The 22,176-nt window shown below is 38.1% G+C and overlaps 1 protein-coding gene across 7 annotated transcripts in view; it reads right to left on the reverse strand.

The window, feature by feature from the left end:
- The window catches only part of RECQL (RecQ like helicase), a 46,211-nt gene that overhangs the window by 18,862 nt on the left and 5,173 nt on the right, over positions 1-22,176 (reverse strand). For all 7 annotated transcript variants that reach the window (XM_038577007.1, XM_038577011.1, XM_038577009.1 and 4 more), the window contains 5 exons: positions 20,492-20,539; positions 13,488-13,685; positions 11,816-11,995; positions 9,340-9,446; positions 2,929-3,127 (listed from right to left, as the gene is read on the reverse strand). In XM_038577007.1, the coding sequence (XP_038432935.1) occupies positions 2,929-3,127; positions 9,340-9,446; positions 11,816-11,995; positions 13,488-13,685; positions 20,492-20,507 (700 nt within the window). In that variant the 5' untranslated portion in view covers positions 20,508-20,539. The remainder of the gene's footprint in view (positions 1-2,928; positions 3,128-9,339; positions 9,447-11,815; positions 11,996-13,487; positions 13,686-20,491; positions 20,540-22,176) is intronic.

The raw sequence follows: 22,176 nt of genomic DNA on the forward strand, positions 1-22,176 counted from the left end.
AAATCTTAAAAAAAAAAAAAAAAAAAGGTACGACCATAGTGAATACCTATTCAGTGCTTAACATTTAAAAAAAAAAAGGTATCTACTCCTCTATGTTCACTGGAGCATTATGCATAACAGCCAAGGCATGGAAACAACCTAAGCATGTAATGATGCATGGTTAAAGAAAATGTGGCATGTATATATACATACACCCACAATGGAATATTATTTGGCCTTAAAAAATAAGGAAATTCTGCTATTGGCAACAACATGGATGAAACTTGAGAGCATAATGCTAAGTGATATAAGTCAGATAGAGAAAGATAACCACTATATGATCTCACTTATATGTGGAATCTTTAAAAAGAAAAAACAACCCAAAATACTGAAAACACACTGGTGGTTGCCAGAGGTGAGGCACAGAGGTGGGCAAAATGGGTGAAAGGAGTCAAAAGGTACAAACTTCTAGTTACACAACTATTTTATATAACTAAGAGTAATACAAGGTTGTATGTCAATTACAGCTCTATTAAACTTTTTTTTTAAATGGGTACACATTTCCAATAAACTAAATCTGTAGTTGCAGAGGAAGAGAACTAGATATAGAACCACTGATGACGACTAGCAGCTAATTTACAGAGGCAATGCAAGTTATGCTAACACACAAGCAACAGTTCTCATCCTAAGTGATCAACTACTAAGGCTAGAAATATAGGGCAAGGGTGAGAAACTGGATATTTTCAGTAGCTACCAGGCAACAACTCTTTGGAATAGTCTAAATAACATGGTGGGGTCTCTAGTAAAAAAGACAGTATATATCCTGCCTAAGACATGTAAATCAAAATTTAAAAAAATACCTAATGCCCCCAAATAATTCTGAAAGTAGAAAACTGTGTCTTCAGGCCACGAGTCCACCATGCCTGAAGTAGTGTAAGAAAAGACGAAAACAGATTAGAACCATGGGGAACACTTAGGGTGGCAGCAAAGGAAGGAGAACAAGGCAGAGAGAATGGAAAAGAAACACATCAAAAGCCTCCATCACAGAAACCCAGGGAGGACAAGTGGCCAAGAGAGAGATAAATGCAGGAAATGCTCCTCCTGCTCCAGAAGTTAAGTGGGAAAAGGAATTCAGATGAACCCCCTGGATTAAGCCCATGGGGAGATAGATAGGAGACCAAGGTCACCTCTGAGCAGAGTGGTGAAGGCAGAAGGGACTCTGAATTCAGAAAGGAAGGAAGGTGAGAAACAGATGGTAAGTTTAGAGGATGAGGTGAAAGGAAGAACAGAAACAGGACAACACCATAAAGGGGTGAGAAAGGTGAAAGCCTATTTCAGTTTCTCTCTTTGTTTTAGGGAGTCGTAAAATTCAGGAGGTGAGCCTGTGTGGTTCAGTTGGTTGAGGGTCTGACTCTTGATTTTGGCTCAAGACATGATCTCAAGGTTTTGAGACAGAGCCCAGTGATGTGATCTGGGCTCAGGGTAGTTTGCTTCTCCCTCTCCTTCCACTCCTCCCCCTACTCGCTCGCTCAATCTCTTTCTCAAATTAAATAATAAAAACTTAAAAAAAAAAAAAGAGGAACCCTGGGTGGCGCAGCGGTTTAGCGCCTGCCTTTGGCCCAGGGCGCGATCCTGGAGACCCGGGATCGAGTCCCACATCGGGCTCCCGGTGCATGGAGCCTGCTTCTCCCTCTGCCTATGTCTCCCACCCGCCCCCTCTCTCTCTCTGTGACTATCATAAATAAATAAAAATTAAAAAAACAAACAAACAAACAAATTCATTCCTTTTTAAAAAAAAAAAGATGCAGGAGTGAAGACTTTGACAGAGTGAGTCTTAAGAAGGCAGGAAAGGATGAAGTGGGAGGAGTCATGGTAACACTGATAATAAATGGTCTCTTTTGCCTTACGAAGAAAAAACAAGTCACTAATGTTTGGAAAGGGAAAGAGGGTGACATCCAGACCTGCTGGCACCTATTTTCTGGGGACTGAGAGGCATCTGCAAGTAGGAGTTAGGACCTAACGAGAAGTGAGAAGTTAAAGGCATGAATAGCTTGCTGGGAGGAATGCTAACGGGAGACAAATCAGGAACAAGTCGAAGGGCAGCAGTCTGATGGCAGCTGACCTGAGGTGTAAATTAATGCAGCTGTAAAAATTCTTCCCACCAGTGTTTAATACTGAAACAGCAGGAATGGGGGAATAGAGGCCTGGAGGGGTCCAGAAGCACAGTCTGGCACAGAGCCTGAGGCAGGTAAAATGCCAGGCAATCCAGGAGTAACAGAAGTGGCAAGAGCAGAGTCTGAAAGGAGGCGAGAGTGACTGTCAGGTAATGTCTCAAGCCCTGCTCAAATGCAATGAGGGATTAGAGGGGACCCCAGGGGACCATGTGCGTGTGAAAGCAGGTTCAGAAAGAAATGAGGTTGAAAATCAAGAACATGATTGCTTAAAGCTTAAGGTTGTTTTGCACAGAACAAGTCTGAGTGATCTGCTTCCAGCTATGACTGCAGGATTAGGTTGGAGGAGTACAGAACTGGGTTCCTAAAATACCTGCCCCAGTCCCCCACACTGTAACCCCAAGGTGGTAGTTGGATGTTGACCAGGAAGTGGAGGCTGGAGACTGAATGATGACTAAAGAAGACAACTCTGAAGCAGATACAAATTCCTCACGGAATGTGAGGGAGAACGTGGTGTCAGGAAATCTTTATGGCTAAATGTGGAAGCTAATCATGTTGCTGAGAAACATGCATTTCAAGAGATAAAGGCAATAAGACTAAGCACTCCAGTGAGAGAAGTAAAGATTAAAGACTCAGCCTCTCCATTTTCCTTATAAGGCAAGAGAAAATGAGCAACAGCTAGCTGATGAAATAATTTTAACAGAAGCAGGGATTTCCATCATGTGAGTAAGAAAACAGTCCCTAGCATCAAGGAGTATTCTAGATACATCACACATACCAGGTCTGAAATCATGTCCCCAGTGGCTACAACAGTGAACTTCATCCACAGCAATCCGGGTAAATCTCCTTGCTTCATAGGCTTTCTCTAGTCTCGACATGAACATTTTGCTCTTTGCAATTTTCTCTGGAGTCACATAAATTAGCTTTAGCTTGGAGTTCTTATTTATCATTTCAGCATGAACCCATTTCACATGCTCCTATTAAAAGTAAAAACAGACACAATGATGGAACTAAGCTGGCAGACTGGATACTAAGTGGTAAATGAAGAGGCACTTACTCAAAGCAACAGCCTTGGACTGTTTTAGCAGATGCTGAGTTCATTAAAACTGAGCCCATGTCCCAGTACTAAACTTCAAGGTAGCTGCAAAAAGCATTTTATTTGTTTACTTGTATTCAAATGCTGATAAAAGAATAATCTCATTCGACAAAAAACAAAAAATAAAAGTGAAAACACCTGGGGCACCTGGGTGGCTCAGTCAGTTGGGTGTCTGACTCTTGATTTGGAGTCGGGTCGATCTCAGGATCATGGGATCGAGTCCTATGTCAGCTCTGCACTCAGTGCCAAGTCTGTTTATCCCTCTGTGTGCTCCCTCCCCACACCCAGTCAATCCCTGTTTCTCTCTCAAATAAATAAATAAAATCTTTAAAAAGAAATATCCCTGACTCTCCAGAACTTCTGGCAGTTCTGTAAATGGAAAAAGCAAGATTAAAGAAAAAAAACTGTACTCACATCCTATGAACTACTAGTAAAAGCAAATGAAAACTGGACTTGACCTTGACCTATCCTCTTTTCTTTCCAGTTTTTCAAACAGCAGTGATATGGCATGAATCTTTAATTATCTGCAACTTCTAGCTACTTTCATTACTATTACTTTCTTTTTCAGGGTTATGGAAATATAATAGAAAAAAGCAATGTTCTCCACGTTCATTCTGTTGAAGGAGAGAGCAATTTGGAGATGAGAGTTTAAATAAAACAGAAATAGATGAAGGAAACTAAAGGAACCTAGCTACCTGGAGATATGGCTGACACCAGGTCTGGGGGGAAATATGCAAAATGAGCAAGGAGTAACTTCTCATAAAGCAAGCTAGGAGTCAAAAACTATGCGGTGAAGAAAAAAGGGGTGTTTACTGCCCAAAGACAGGACTATTTTGGGAAAATAAAGAATAACACAGATTAAGATCTATCAAATATGTTAAATGTCCGTAAGTTAATAATGATACTTAAAAAAAAGACCTTATTGATCACCTTTAGAGAATGGTAAAGGGAAAGAATTTTTAATATGGTGGTAGACAATACGTAAATGAACAAGCATGGTTGTGTCCCAATAAAACTTTATGGACACTGAAATCTAAATTTCATATAATTTTCACACTTCACAAAGCATTCTTCTTCTGATTTTTTTAACCATTCAAATATATAAAAACTGAGGAGCACCTGGGTGGCTCAGTCAATTGAGTGTCCAACTGTTGGTTTCAGCCCAGGTCATGATCTCAGGATTGTGGAATCAAGCCCTGCATCAGGCTCCCCACTCAGCAAGGAGTTTGCTTCCCGTTCCCTCCCCTCCTCCACCCCACATGCATGTTCTAAAATAAATAAATATTTAAAATACACATGTATATATATATAATATATATGTATATACACACACACACACACAGACACACACATATATACACACACAAACCAAGCAACGAAGACTAGAAAGGAACAGAGACCACCACCAGAAACACCAACTTGACAGATAACACAATGACACTAAGTTCATATCTTTTAATAATTACTGAGTGTAAATAGACTAAATGCTCCAATCAAGACACAGGGTATCAGAATGGATAAAAAAGTAAGACCCATCGAAATGCTGCCTACACGAGACTCATTTTAGAGCTAAAGACACCTGACTATTTAAAGTGAGGGGCAGGAGGGACGCCCGGGTGGCTCAGTGGTCAAGCGCCTGCCTTTGGCTCAGGGCATGATCCTGGAATCCCGGGATCAAGTCCCACATCAGGCTTCCTGCAATAGAGCCTGCTTCTCCCTCTGCCTGGTCTCTGTCTCTCTCTGTGTGTGTCTCTCACGAATAAATAAATAAAATCTTTAAAAAAAAATAAAATACAATAAAAATAAAGTGAGGGGCTGGAGAACCATCTAACATACTAATGGACATCAAAAGAAAGCCGGAGTAGCCATACATATATCAGACAAAGTAGATTTTGAACCAAAAATTGTAACAAGAGATGAAGAAGGACACTAATATCATAATTAAGGATTCTATTCATCAAGAAGATCTAATAATTGTAGATATTTATGCCCCCAACTTGGGAGCACCCAAATGTATGAATTAATTAATAATAAACATAAAGAAATCCATTGATAATAATACTAGAGGACATTAACACCCCACTTATAGATGATCTAAGCAGAAAATCAACAAGGACACAATGGCTCTGAATGACACACTGGACCAGATGGCTTTAACAGATACATTCAGAACTCTTCATTCTAAAGCAGCAAAATACATTCTTTTTTAGTGCACATGAACATTCTCCAGAATAGACCACATACTGGGTCACAAATCAGCCCTCAACAATTACAAAAAGACTGAGATCATACCATGCAGATTTTCAGATCATAGCACTATGAAACTTGAAGTTAACCACAAGAAAAAATTTGCAAAGACCACAAATACACAGAGATTAAAGAACATCCTACTAAAGAATAAATGGTTTAACCAGGAAATTTAAGAAGAAATTAAAAAGTACATGGAGGCAGGGACACCTAGGTGGCTTAGTGGTTGAGTGTCTGTCTTTGGCTCAGGTCATGATCCCAGGGTCCTGGGATGGATGGAACTCCACATCAGGCTCCCTGCAGGAAGCCTGCTTCTCCCTCTGCCTAGGTCTCTGCCTCCCTCATGAATAAGTACATAAAATCTTAAAAAAAAAAAAAGCACATGGAGGCAAATGAAAATGAAAACACGATGAATACTAGAACAGTTTAATGAAACTAAGAGCTAGTTCTTTGAAACAATAAATAAAATTGATAAACCTCTAGCCAGACTTGTAAAAACAAAAGAGAAAGGACCCAAAAAATAAAATCACGAATGAAAGAGAAGAGATCACAACCAACATCACAGAAATACAGATAATTATAAGAGAATTTATGAAAAATTATAGGCCAACAAACTAGGCAATCTGGAAGACATGGACAAATTCCTAGAAACATACAAACTATGAAAACTGAAACAGGAAGAAATAGAAAATTTGAACAGACCCATAACCAACAAAGAAATTAAATCAGTAATCAAATATCTCCCAATAAACAAAAGTCCAAGGACAGATGGCTTCTCAAGGGAATTCTACCAGACATTTAAAGAAAAGTTAGTAACTATTCTTCTCAAATTATTCCAAAAAATAGAAATGGAAGGAAAACTTCCAGACTCATTATACAAGGCCAGCATGACCTTGATTCCAAAACCAAAGACCAACCCCCCCAACTAAAAAGAAGAATTACAGATATCCCTGATGAATATGGATGCAAAAATTCTCAACAAGAAATTAGAAAATCAAATCCAACAGTGCATTAAAAGAATTACTCATCATGATCAAGTGGGATTTATTCCTGGGCTGCAGGAGTGGTAATACTTGCAAATCAATGTGATACACCATTAATAAAAGAAAGGATAAGAACCATATGATCCTCTCAAGATGCAGAAAAAACATCTGCCAAAATATAGCATCCATTCTTAATAAAAAATCTTAACAAAGTAGGGATAGATGAAATATACCTCACTATTATAAAGGCCATATACGAAAGACCTACAGCTAATATTATACTCAATAGGGAAAACCTGAGAGCTTATCCCCCTACGGTCAGGATCAAGATAGGGATGTCCACTCTCAGTATTATTCTTTAAGTACAGTAAGGGAAGTCCTAGCTTCAGTAATCAGACAACAAAAAAGAAATACAGGCATCCAAATTGGCAAGGAAGAAGTCAAATTTTCACTATGTACAAGCGACAGGATACTCTTTGTAGAAAACCCAAAAGACTCCACCAAAAAATTGCTAGACTATATGAATTCAGCAAAGTTGCAGGATACAAAAGCAATGTACAAAAATCTGTTCCATTTCCATACACCAACAATGAAACAACAGAAAAAGAAATCAAGGAATCAATCTCATTTACAATTGCACCAAAACCCATAAGATATCTAAGAATAAACCTAATCAAAGAGGTAAAGAATCTGTACTCTGAAAACTATGTAAAACTTACGAAAAAAGTTGAAGAGGACACAAAGAAATGGGAAAAACTTTCCATGCTCTTGACTGTTCTTGGAGGAACATTGTTAAAATGTCTATACTATTCAAAGCAATCTACACATTTAATGCAATCCATACCAAAGCAATCTACACATTTAATGCAATCCATACCAAAATATCATCAGCATTTTTCCCAGAGCTAGAACAAATAATCTTAAAATTTGTATGGAACCACAAAAAAAACCTGAATAACCAAGTCAACCCTGAAAAAGAAAACCAAAGCTGGAGGCATCACAATTCCAAATTTCAAGATATATTACAGAGCTGTAGTTAAGACAGTATGGTACTGGCACAAAAAAAGACATATAGATAAATGAAATGGAACAAAAAACCGAAATGGACCCACAGCTCAATGGTCAACTAATCTTCAACAAAGCTGAAAAGAATACCCAATGGAGAAAAGAGAGTCTCTTCAACAAATGATGTTAAGAAAACTAAAGAATGAAACTGGATCACTTCCTTACACCATACATAAATTCAAAACGGATGAAGGACCTAAATGTGAGACAGGAAACCATCAAAATCCTAGAGAAGAACACAGGCAGCAATCAACTATAGCAACTTCTTACTAGGCATGTCACCACAGGCAAGGGAAACAAAAAGAAAAATGAACTATTGGGACTTCCTCAAGATAAAAAACTCTGCACAGCAAAGGAAACAATCAAAACTAGAAGGCAGCCTACAGAATGGGAGATGATATTTGCAAGTGATATATCTGATAAAGGGTTAGTATCTAAAATTTATAAAGAACCTACCAAGCTCAACACCCAAAAATCCAGTTAAGAAGTGGTCAGTTGACATAAACAGACATTTTTCCAAAGAAGACATCCAGATGGCTAACAGACACATGGAAAGATACTCAACATCACTCACCATCAGGGAAATACAAATCAAAATCACAACGAGATATCACCCCCATCTGTCAGAATGGCTAAAATTAACAACACAAGCAACAATATGTATTGGCAAGGATGTGGAGAAAGGGGAGCCTTCTTACACTGTTGGTGAGAATGCAAGCTGGTGCAGCTACTTTGGAAAAATGGTTTGAAGATTCCTCAAAAAGTTAAAAATAGAACTAGCCAACACTTGAGCAATTGTACTACTAGGTATTTACCCAAAGGATATAAAAATATAGATTCAAAGGAGTACATACACACTGTTTATAGCAGCACTATCAACAATAGCCAAACTATGGAAAGAGCCCAAATGTCTATCAACTGATGAATGGATAAAGAAGATTGTGTGTGTGTGTGTGTGTGTGTGTGTGTGTGTGTACATAGATAATGGAATATTACTCAGCCATCAAAAAGAATGAAATCTTGCCATTTGCAAGGATGTAGATGAAGCTACAGGGTATTATACTAAGTGAAATAAGTTAGAGAAAGACAAATACCATATGATTTCACTCATATATGGAATTTAAGAAACAAAACAGAGGTAACTGGGTGGCTCAGTCAGTTGAACATCTGACTCTTGGTTTCTAGTCAGGTCATGATCTCAGGGTTGTGGGACTGAGCCCCGCATCAAGCTCTGCACTCAGCAGGGAATCTGTTTGAGCCTTCTCTCTCTCCCTTTCTTTCCCCCCTGCCTCTCCTGCCGCTTGTGCACACTCACTCTCTCTCTAAAACAAACAAATCTTTAAAAAAATAAAAAGTAACAAAATAGATGAACATATGGAGGGGGAGAAAATGGGAAACAAACCATAAGAGACTCTTAATCAAAGAGAACAAACTGAAGGCTGATGGAGAGAGGTGGGTGGGGCATGGGCTAGGTGAGGGCTATAAGAAAGGCATTTGTTATAGTGAGGACTGGTGTTATATATATAAGTGACGAACCCCTGAATTCTACTCCTAAAACCAGTATTGCACTCTATGTTAACTAACTACAATTTAAATAGACACATACACACTATTCTTAGTTCACAGACCTTATAAAAATAGGCAGTGGGCTAGAACTGGCCCATCAACCATAGTTTGCAACTCCAGATATGGTTATCAGTTTACAATTTTATAACCAATTCAATTGTAACCAAGGCTCCTACTGCAGTGAAGAGTTTAAATTAAAAAAAAAAAAAAAAAAAAAGCCACAGAAGCATACCTTAGAACTAGAAGCATTTAACATGGTAGCTGAAATTCCTAATTGTTTTAAAACCATTAACTGGTCTTCCATAAGAGAGATCAATGGGCAAATCACAAGGGTAAAACCTAAAAGAGAAAGTATCTACTTTAAATTTTATACACCTCCAGAATAAGTTTTGACCACTCACCTGAGGGCATCACAACATCGATATACTACCAATTTTTCATCCTCATTAATAAAAGATATATTCTAAATAAATGCTCATTAGCCAAATAAGCAAATATTAGACAGAAATCTCTTTCCTTATTCAATACTATAAAAGTAAAAATAGATACCACTCTGAATTTTTACTTAACAATCGGTATTAATCATCTTAGCAAAATAATATAAATCAAGACAAATACTGCCCAGTTATATCAGGAGAAAGTTATTCCAAAGTTTTCCAAAGAAAATATAGCAACCTGTATAATTACATGTGATAGTTACATGAGTATTGTCCCACTTACTGAACCAGATTAATATATGCTGAGTAGAAATCAGTTAATAGTACACTGAACGAAATGCTGACAATACAGCCCGTTTCTCTTATTACTAAAATCGTGCACAGTTCTAAGAGTTATTCTACATTATTAGAATCACTGACTTTGTCTCTGGAGTTTGTCCCTTAAAATAACCTGAGACAGAGAGCAGACCAATTAAAAAACACACTCAAGTTCAGCATTTATCAGGGTTTTATCATCTCAGATAGTCTCTCTGCTATATTTTCACATTCTCCTCAGTGGTACCTTCTCACTACATTTAAACATGGGCAAGTCTCTCTTATCTTTGAAACACCCTGGACAGCTAACTAAGGGCCCCTCTCCTTTTCCCTTCATACAATTCTTTCTAAAGAATGTTCCATTCATTAGTTCCACTTCATCAACTCATCTTCCCTTTCTCTCCATTCCCACAGAAGTTCATTCTCCAAACGTACCCTATTTCAGTGAACAACTTCACCATGTGTCCCAGCCTAGAATTTGGACATCATTCTAGACTATCCCTTCTCCTACCACCTGACCTCCCCACACTCCCACCCTGTGTCCAATGAATACCAACTCCTACTGAATCTACCTCCTAATTGTTTCTAGAATTCCTCTATCTTCTAAAGCACAATTCTGACCAGTCTCTTACCTGTATAAAACCCTTCAATGGTTTCCCACTAATCTAAGGAAGTTTTTATACTATCTTTCAAGATTCTTTCCACAAGTCTTCCTCCCCAACTGCCTGCCACACTCAAATTCTTCCAGGTTACTGAAGACTCCTACCATGAAGGTTCTTACTTTTGGGCTCTCAGAAATACTGCTCCCCTGCATGAACACTCTTCCTTACTCCCCTGTCCTATCTTTGCCTTCTTACCCTTCAGCTTTTAGCTCAAATGCCACTTCCACAGGACAGCTTTCTCTGACAGCCCCAGGCCAGACCTTTGCACTGACTTAATTTCCTATTAAAATCTTTATCACAGGGCAGCCTGGGTGGCTCAGCAGTTTGGCGCTGCCTTCGGCCAAGGGTGTGATCCTGGAGACCAGCGATCGAGTCCCACATTGGGCTCCCTGTATGGAGCCTGCTTCTCCCTCTGCCTGTGTCCCTGCCGCCCCCTCTCTCTCTTTCTCTCTCTGTGTGTGTCTCTCTCTGTGTGTCTCTCACAAATAAATAAATAAATAAAATCTTAAAAAAAATCTTTATCACAAAACCTTTATTACAAATGCTTGCAATTACTTATATTCTCTAGACTGGGGTCAATAAACTAAAGGACTAGCTGCTTGTTTGGGTAAATCAAGTTTTAATGGAACACAGGCACATCCATTAGCTTGCATGTTGTCTATGGCCACTTTTGCCCTACAGTGACAGTTCAGCAGCTGCCCAGAGAGAGACCTTACAGATCATACCTATCCCATTTACTGACTGCTCTGCTAAGGGAAAGTCTACTGAGCCCTGCTCAATACCTTACTAGTCCCCAAACAACAGCATCAGTATCACCTGGGACCCTATTAGCTGTACAAGACCTTGGGTCTCACACAAACTCAGAATCTGCATGTTAATCACATCACCAGTGATTCTTACACACACTACAATTTGAGAAAGCACTGTTTTACACCAGCTCTATGAAAACTAGGACCTTGCCCGTTCTGCTTACTACTCTTAGTTACAGTGCCTAACACCACCACTGATGCTCAATAAAGATCTGGGACTAGAATCCAGGTCTGTGAATTTCTTATCTAGTACTTTATCTCCTACATGTTTTTTAGCTTATGTTTTAAGAACCAGATAAAAGAACTAATTCCGTTCAGTCTTTAACATTCCTTCTTTAAGTAAATCCTTTAAAATTTCTATTAACATAAAGATAAAATAAAAATGCATTTGATTTTCACATAGGTATGGTTAGAAATGATTTTTTTAAAGAATTAAAAGAGATATATCATTTCTTCAATTTAAAGGAATCTTTACTAATACTTACCATCCGAACATAATGCTGGTAACTGATAGCATAAGCTCTTTCCACCTCCTGTAGGCATAACAAGAAATACATCCTTCCCAGACATTGTTACATTAATAGTTTCAAGCTGAAGCAGTCTGAACCTCTGCAGTTTAAAGATATTTTGCAGAACATCTTTAACTTTACTAGACCAGGGAAAATCTAGACAGAGGAAAAAAAGTTAAATATATTAGAACTATTTAGGATTATAAACAAGATACAAATATGAATGGCTGCTTTTATATTAGAGAAAAACAGATAAGAATTTATATAAGACTTGTAATACTATTAACAACTTAACTTTTATACTAACAATTTTGTGATTAGTTTTACTCACAAAGCTAAGCAAAAACAAATAAACTGGTATGTGATAAGAAACAGTACATCAGGGCAGCCCTGGTGGCTCAGCGATTTAGCACCGCCTTCAGCCCGGGGTGGGATCCTGGAGACCCGGGATTGAGTCCCATGTCAGGCTCCCTGCATGGAGTCTGCTTCTCCCTCTGCCTGTGTCTCTGCTTCTCTCTCTATGTCTCTATGTCTCTCATGAATAAATAAATAAAATCTTTAAAAAAAAAAAAAGAAAAGAAATAGTACATCAGAAAAAATGAAAACATTTGCCATTAACCTACACAGAACAAGGTGCTTGATTGGTATGCAAAAAAGTCTGAATGTTGATCAAGGAATTCATAATATCATAAAAATCTTAAATACCAAGTTAACGTTTATGTAGAATTTTTTTGTATAAATATCTTGTTAGAAGCAAATATGTGGGAAGCAAGGCTCATTAAAGCACTGCCATTTGAGAGTCATAGTATTCCATTATAACATGATAGCCAGTGATGTACATGATGCTTGGCAAGATCTTGACTCAAGAAAGTTGTGTTCACTAGGGCAGGAAAATGAAGTAGACTTTGGCAAGAATTTGAATCTATTCTTTTTTTCTTAATGGTTTAATTTTTTTCTAGTTAAAATTCAAAAAATTTAGTTTCTGAATTAAAAAATCTTTCTCTAAGCACTAATTAATGCTAGAACCAAATCTGGAAAAATAATGAAGTCTGAATAATAAAAAGCTTCATTCAAAATGAACATGGAGGGATCCCTGGGTGGCGCAGCGGTTTGGCGCCTGCCTTTGGCCCAGGGCGCGATCCTGGAGACCCGGGATCGAATTCCACGTCGGGCTCCTGGTGCATGGAGCCTGCTTCTCCCTCTGCCTGTGTCTCTGCCTCTCTCTCTCTCTCTCTCTCTGTGTGTGACTATCATAAATAAAAAACAAACAAACAAACAAAAACAAAACAAAATGAACATGGAGGGCAGCGTGGGTGTCTCAGCGGTTTAGCGCCACCTTCAGCCCAGAACATGATCCTGGAGACCCAGGAACAAGTCTCGCATGGGGTTCCCTGCATGGAGCCTGCTTCTCCCTCTGCCTGTATCTCTGCCGCCTCTCCGTCTCTGTGTGTATCTCATGAATAAAAAAATAAATAAAATCTTTAAAAAAAAATTAACATGGATAAAGAATGTTTTGCCTATTGGTTTCCCACGCTACTCAAAGAGCAGCCAGTTTCCCCTCTGGAAAGTACTGATACAGGAACAATGACTGAACTCCTACATAAAGAAATAAACAGAAACAAAACTAGCAAAGAAAAACAGAGTAAACCTTCTTTATTCCAAGCAGCAGGTGAAGAATCCGATTCACTGCTTTCCCCAACGTCAGAAGCTTCTAAGTGCTGCTTTATTCGGTTTGTTAGGATGTTCTTTTTCTGAATAAGCTCTTGTTGCCTTTCCAGAAGTTCCTGAATTTGAATGTCTACTGCATGTAGCTCATTGGTTATAGAATCCAATTCTTCAGTTAGAGCTACAAGGAAGGAAAAATAAAAGATACAATAACTAAACAATTAGTTTTAAGTTTCCCTATTGACTTTTGGATATTCTTCACCATCCAAATTATAGACATATTTACAGTAGGAGACCAAGGTAGTTAAGAGCATGTGTGGAAAAAAAAAAAAAAAAAAAAAAAAGAGCATGTGTGTTGGGAGTCACACAGACCTGAGTTAAATCTTAAGTCACTGTCTCAACTCAAGCTAAGTCCTTAACTGAGCCTCAATTTCCCCACCTGTAAAAGGGGATAATACCCAGCTTTCTTAGTATTGTTTTAAAGAATTAAGTCAAATAACACATGGGAAGTTCTTAACATAGTACCTGACACATAGTTATGCATCTAATAAATGATCATTATTACCTTTATTGTGTTGTAGGAGTTGGAACAACAATCTCCTAAGTGATTTAAGCAACCAGACTTTAAAACAAAAGGGAAGTATTTTAAAGTAATTCCCTAACTACTTAGATATTATTTCACAAAAACACTCATATTTGGGTTCGTATGTTGGCATGAGGAGGAGCTGATGACTATAACAAGCTGATGTAACAATAAAAAGAGAACTCGAACTGACATTATAATTCAATCAAAACTAATTTATAAAGCAGTCTTAATGTAGGATTCTAAGCAATCCTTTATTAAGGCCAAAATGAGATTCCTTTGGATACCACAACAATAAAAACCAAAACGTTTTAAAGATGTCCTTGGTGCTTGCTAAAACATCAGCTTGCAGTAATCTAGCCTTAATTAATGCCTGAAATTTTCATAGGATGAAATCTCACGGTTATGATTTAAAATAGGATGCTATGGTGGCTTTGTATTATACCAGCTACCAAAATTTTCTTCCCTCGTGATTCTGGGTTACAACTGCCCACAAATGAACTCTGGTTTCAGACTTGGAGGTGGACATGAAACAGCAGCCAGCTTTACATTCAGATGGTTGGCATAAGATCAGGTGCTGTTGGGCTCATTCACCTTCTTGACACGGGCAGATGCCAGTTCCTCCATCTCCTGCTGAATCTCTCAGGGGTAGCAGGTTAGCCTACAGTTTCTTCTAACTTCCCCCAAATTGTTGGCCACGTTCTTATACAATTTTCTATGGCAAGTGCACCAGCTCTTCTGAAGGGCACCAGCATCCTGGATGTCAGAGCCTTGTAGGCAATGACTTGCAAACACAAGACCAAATGAGACACAGACAGGTCTCAGCTCATCTTTACCCTCCCACACTCCATCTCCATCTTCCTGTCCCTGCTGCTGGCACTGCTGACTTCAGGACCAGTAATGGACTGCTTAACCAGGTACCATGATCATATAGGAACTAATCCCTAAAAAAAGTCCCTTAAATCACTCATGATTCAGCTTCTCTGAGTGAACCCTAACCAACACCAAATGCTGTTCCAGAAGAAAAGAAACTTAAAAGTAGGTTCTCTAAATTGTTTCTATGCCACCTAGAATAGTCTCTGATTTAAAGATTTACAGATATTAATGACCCTTGTCTGCTGTGGTAAAAGGGACAGTGGTATTTCATGGCATGCAGTAGACAAAGTTATTTAAAATATAACCTAGACACCAGTAAGTAAGTATCTGGAGAGGGAGAGTCTCTGGGTGACCGAGCGTCTGCTGTCACAGAATATTTTTGTGAGAATAATGGGGTTGATTGGCTGCTTCTAAATATGCTGAAGAATCTGACAGAAATGCAGGATCTGCATAAAGAAGGAACTTCCAGTCTCTAATGATTATCCTAAAAGAATCCCTTATATCCTATAACTACAGGGTCAAGACTACTGAATACCAACATTCTGCAGGTGGCTGAATTCCAATGCAAATTGAATTTCCAGCCTTGCACAGACTCTTACATCAAAGTTAGGGCATGGATTAGGAAGAGGTGAGACCTGCAATTGGGAAGGGAACATCTGGGCAGATTCCAACAAAGCAGGCAGGGGGCCTGAAACCACTAACTTGTGCCAAGTCTCTCTTGCCCTTCCTCCCCTTTCTCAGACAGCCTCCTGTCTGATTGCCTGTGATGGTCTTTCCTGAGGCAGCTGCTTTGCAAGGGTTTGCTATTCCCACTAAGAATCTGCCCTGTCACCTCTCAGTATTTCAAGACCTAAGAAGTCCTAGAGAATGAGATACAAACGTAATGCATAAAAAGACATGAAACACACCAAGAGTTGTACTTTCCAACATATATAAACATTCTTCATCTTATCAAGCTTCACTTTACTGCATTTTGCAGATATTAAGCTTTTTAAGAAACTGAAAGTTTGTGGCAACCTGTGTTGAGCTAGTCTACAAGCACCATTTTTCTACCAGTTTGCTCACTCCATGTCTCTATGTCACATTTTGGTAATTCTTGCAATATTTGAAACTTTTTCATTATTATTACATTTGTTATGGTAATGTAGGATCAGTGCTTTTTAATACTACTATTGTAATTGCTTTGGGGAACCACAAACTCCACCCATATAGGACAGTAAACTTAATAAAAGGGGTACATGTTGTGATTGTTCCACCGATCAGCCATTCACCAGTCTCTCTCCCTCTCTATGGTCCTATTCCCTTAGACACCTCTATATTGAAATTAAGCCAGTTAAATTACTCCACAATGGCCTCTAACTGTTCAAGTGAAGGGAAGAGTTGCCTGTCTCTCACTTTAAATAAAAAAACTAGAAGTGATTAAGCTTAGTGAGGAAGGCACGTCAAAAGCCAAGACAGGCTGAAAGTCAGCTAGAGGAGTTGTGAATGCAAAGAAAAAGTTCTGGAAGGAAATTAAAAGTGCTACTTTAGTGAACACATGAACACAGGTAAAGTAGAAAGCAAAACAGCCTTAATGCTGACATGGAGAGAGATTTAATAGTCTGGATAGAAGATCAAATAAAAAAAAAAAAAGAAGAAGATCAAATCAACCACAATATTCCCCTAATTAAACCAAAGCCTAATCCAGAGCAAGGCCCTAACTCTCTTCAATTCTATGAAGGCTCAGAAAGGTGAGAGAGAAATGGGCAAAAGAAAGTATGAAGCTAGCAGAGATTGGTTCATGAGGTTTAATTTCCATACACAAAAGTGTAAGGTAAAGGAACACCTGGGTGGTTCAGTCTGTTAAGCGGCTGCCTTCAGCTCAGCAGGGAGCCTGCTTCTCCCTAGCCTTCTTTCCCTCCCCAACCCCACCCCTGCTTGTGCTCTCTCTCTCAAATAAATTAAAAAAAAAAAAAAGTGTAAGATAAAGCAGCAAGTGTTGATGTGTAAGATGCACCGAGTTATCCAGACGATTTAGCCAAAATAGTTAATGAAGGAGGCTTATAATAACAGATTTTTTCACTGTAGACAAAATAGCATTCTATTAGAAGAAGATGCCAGGTTGGACTTTCATAGTTAAAGACAAGTCAATGCCTGGTTTCAAGCTTAAAAGAACAGGCTGACTCTTGGTAGGATCTAAAGCAGCTGGTGACTTAAGTTGAGGCCAATTCTCATTTATAATTCCAAAAACTGCAGAGGCAAAAATTATGCTAAATCTACTCTGCCTGTGTTCTATAAGCCTGGATGATAGCACATCTGTTTATAACATGGGTTACTGAGTACTTCAAGTGCACTGTTGAGCCCTAATGTTCAGAAAAAAAACAAATGAGGAAGTAAAGATTCCAAATACATTCTACAAGGCTGGTATTATCCTCCTATCAATGATATGAAATCCCAAATTTCAAGATATGTAACTGTAGTAATCAAAACAGTATGCTATTGTCACAAAAAAAGACACATAGAATAATAGAACAGACAAGACACACCAGAAATAAACCCACACTTACATGGTTTATTAATCTATGACAATGCAGGTAGGAAAATACAATGCAGAAAAGACAGTCTCTTCCGTAAATGGTGTTCAAAACACTGCATAGCTACATGCAAATGAATGAAACTGGACTACTTTCGTACACAATACACAAAAACAAACTCAAATGGATTAAAGACCTAAATGTAAGACCTGATACCATAAAACTCCCAGAGGAAAACAGAGAGAGTAATCTCTTTAGACACTGCCCTTAGCAACATATCTAAGGATATGTCTTCTCTGGCAAGGAAAACAAATGCAAATATAAAATACTGGGACTATATCAAAAGAAAATGCTTTTGCACAGCAAAGGAAACCATCAATAAAACAAAATAGCAACCTAATAAATGACAGAAGATATGTGCAAAACATAAGGAATATCTGATACAGAATTAATACTCAAAATAAATACAGAACTTACAAAACTCAACACCAAAAAAAACCAAATAGTCCAATAAAAAAAAACAGAATACCTGACCAGATATTTTCCCAAAGAAGATGGAGATAGCAAAAAGACACATGAAAAGATGTTCAGCATGACTAATCATCAGGGAAAGTTTGAGGTACTTGTAAGAGGTACAAACTTCTAGTTATAAAATCAAAACCACAATGGGATATCACCTCACACCAATCCAAATGACTAGTATCAAAAACAAAGAAATAACAAGTGTTGACAAGGATGTGGAGAAAAAAATCCTTCATGCTATGGTGGGAATGTAATTTGGTACAGTTACTGTGAAAAATAGTATGGAGTTTTCTCAAAAAATTAATTAAAATTAAAAATAGAAATGCCATATCATCTAGTGCTGAGAAAGAAAAATGAAAAGAAAATGAAAATACTAATTCAAAAAGATATTTTGTTGCAGTGTTATTTAAAATAGTCAAGATATAGAAGCAATCCAAGTGTTCAATGCCTGACAAATGGATGAAGAGTAGTGTGTGCATACACACACACACACACACATACACACAATGGAATATTACTCAGCCATAAAAAATAATGAGATTTTGCTAATTGAAACAAGGGACCTAAGAGGTAGGAGGCTAAATAAAAGAAGTCAGAGAATGACAAATGCCATATGACTTCACTTACACATGTAATGTTAAAAACAAACAAGACACCTGGGTGCTCAGTTGGTTAAGTGTCTGCCTTTGGCTTAGGTCTTGATCTTGGGGTCCTGGGATTAAGCCCCATGTCAGGTTCCCCGCTCAGCAGGAAGTCACTTCTCCTTCTCCCTCTACCCCTCCTTTGTGTGCATCTGTGTGTGTGCGTGTGCGCTTTCTCTCTCATTCTCAAATAAAACCTTTAAACAAATAAAAACCTTTTGTTTTTTTAAAAGATTTTATTTATTAATTCATGAGAGACACAGAGAGGCAAGGACACAGGCAGAGGGAGAAGCAGGCTCCCTATGAGGATCCCAGAACTCCAGGATCACGCCCTGAGTTGAAGGCATATGCTCAACCACTGAGCCACCCAGGCATACCAAACAAAAACCTCTTAAATACAGAGAATAAACTAGCAGTTGCCAAAAGAAGGAAGGCAGAAAGAATGGTGAAATAAGTTAAGGGGATTAAGAGGTACAAACTTCTAGTTATAAAATAAATCACAAGTTGAAAAGTACAACACTCGAATATAGTCAATATTATAATTACATTGCAGAGTGACAATGACTACACTTAAACCATGGTAAGCATTGATTAATGGATAGAACTGGGGAATATGTTGCACTCCTGAAAGTAATATAACATATACTAATTGTACTTCATTAAAAAAATAATAAAAACTCTTTGAAAACTAAAATATTTGTTGAAAAATCATTCATCGATATATTATCTACAGTATTAATTTGAGTAGTGGGATTCAAAGTGATATATATTTTCTACTTTATGATTTCTTAGGTTCCTATAATTCCCTCAAAAAAACATGTCATCCCTTGGAACCCTTAGCATTGCTGTGGGAATGTAAAATGGAACAGTCAGTATGGAAAATAGTATGGCGGGATCCCTGGGTGGCGCAGCGGTTTGGCGCCTGCCTTTGGCCCAGGGCGCGATCCTGGAGACCCGGGATCAAATCCCACGTCGGGCTTCCGGTGCATGGAGCCTGCTTCTCCCTCTGCCTATGTCTCTGCCTCTCTCTTTCTCTCTCTGTGACTATCATAAATAAATAAAAATTAAAAAAAAAAAAAAAAAAAGGAAAATAGTATGGCAGTTCCTGAAAAATTAAAGACAGAAAAACCATGTGATTTCAGCAATTCTACTTCTAGGTACATACCCAAAAGAACTGAAAACAGACTCAAACACATTTGTACTCCAATGTTCATAGCAGCATTATTCACAATTGCCACAAGATGAAACAACCCAGATGTCCACTGACAAATTGATAAACAAAAGGAGATATATACAACATAATATTATTCAGCTTTAAAAAGAAAAATGTTACAAAATCCTAGCTCAAAGACATTACACTAAGGGAAATAAGCCAGACACAAAAGGACAAATATTTTATGAGTCCACTGACATGAGGTACCCTGAGTATTCAAATTCATTCAGACAGAATATGAATAGTTACCAACCAGCAACTGGTAGGAAGGAAGGAAAGGGACGTTAATGTACAATGGGCACAGAATTTTGGTCTGGAATGATGAAGTTCTGGAGATGGATATTGGTGATGGTTACACAATAATGTAAATTTTGGGCACTGAACTGTATAAAGAGTACATTTTGGCAGGTATGTTTTACTACAATAAGAAAAAACCCACCACACATCATTTCAATAATCAGACTTTTAAAACAAATATTTTTATAATTTATGTTTCTTTATTTTTACTAAGACTTTCCTGTTAGAGCAGTTAAAGGTTCACAGCAAAACTGAAAGTACAGAGAAAAACAATTTTTTTCAAAGAACATGCAATTAGAAATAAAACAGAACGTACTATAAAATGTAATCACTTCCACTAACCTGAAATGGATGCCATTTTAAAACTGAATTGGAGATCCAAACTTCTTTCTAAAAATGAAAGAAAAATCATAGCAATATTTTTTAAACCACACTATATTGATAATGTCTCACCAACAATAATATGTCAATACTGAGCATGAAAAATGTTAAAAAGTAAATTATATATTGTAGTGACTCATACTTTTTTGTGTGTAATGCACTAGTGTGGAGCCTAACTCATGACCCTGAGCTGAAACTGAGTTGGACTGGGTGCTCAACCAACTGAGCTATCCAGGCACCTCTTATTATAGAGGAGACTTTTAAAATAAGGATTACATTAATTTTTATGGAGAATTCTCTAGATTACAGAGAAATGTACAAAAATCACATGGGATCACTCATATCAATAACACTTGAACATCACATACAAAGTGATTAGCAAAAAAGAGCAAAGCTTTGAGGCTAAACAGTGTTAGCACTAAATTACTGTATAATCTTAGCAAAGTTAAACAACCTGTTCCTCTTAGCCTCTTTCCTTTATCTGTAAAATTGGGTTATTAAACCTATCTTATCAATACAGATTCAAATATCCCAGAATAGGCTAAATCCATCCATATAAATAGTCATTCAACATTTTATTGAATACTTGCTTAAAGAGTTACAATTTAGGTTCAAAAGAGGAGCTGGTATCCTAAGAAGGGATCAGATTTCAGGAGAGAATAGGAAAAGGTCAGAGGCGGGGAAACACAAAACAATTAAAGAACTTTAAATACCTCTGAATGACTAAAAAAATTTTTTAAAAGATTTATTCATGAGAGGCAGAGAGAGAGAGAGGCAGAGACAGAGGCAGAGGGAGAAGCAGGCTCCATGCAGGGAGCCCGAGGTGGGACTCCATCCCAGGTCTCCAAGATCACACCCTGGGCCAAAGGCAGGCACTCTACCGCTGAGCCACCCACCGGGGCTGCCCTGAATGACTAAAATTTAAGAGTACATATGAGCAAGTGGGAGGAGAGGAGGCTTGAAGGCAGGAACTTCTCACTATGTAAGCTGCTTTATAAACAATATACCTCTGAATTTCCTTCCATGTTTTGGTTTGAATGCTCCTGGTTTACACACTGTCTTTTTGGTGTGTGCACAGTAAACTTTTACTAATTACTACTTCAATATTTCTAAACTATTGACAGTTTATGGTGTAAAAATGGGATCCAAAGAAGCCACGACCCCACCATCCCCCTCAACTGAGGCCTCTATGGTGATAGAACTGAGTCCACTGCTTCCTCACCGACCCTAGAGTCTGAAGGTCTCTCTTATAGCTGAGCTCCAGTCTCTCCATTTTGAGCTGACTTTAATTTGCACAACACTTTGTTTGTTGAAGCTTCTTAGTAAATTACCCTATTCTGTTTCCCTTTGGTTTGGAAAAGTTTTTGAAAAACAGGGTTCCTCATAGTTAAGAACTCTTAGGGAATCTAAGGGCAAAGATGGTTCCACTTGGTTTATGGACCAGGATTTTGTGCCTTTTTGGAAAATGGGTGAACTTCTGGAACTGCAGTCGCTACTGTAGGGCAACTTTAACTTAGAGAAGTGGATCCTGACAAGAGAGAATTTCAAATCTCTCAGTGACAATGGACTGCATTCTTTGATGGATAAACAGAAGCTTCTAAAAGACAAAATGACTGCAAAAATAGCTTTAAAAGATCCTTACATCA

This window comes from Canis lupus, chromosome 27, assembly GCF_011100685.1.
Source record: "Canis lupus familiaris isolate Mischka breed German Shepherd chromosome 27, alternate assembly UU_Cfam_GSD_1.0, whole genome shotgun sequence".
Taxonomy (NCBI): domain Eukaryota; kingdom Metazoa; phylum Chordata; class Mammalia; order Carnivora; family Canidae; genus Canis; species Canis lupus.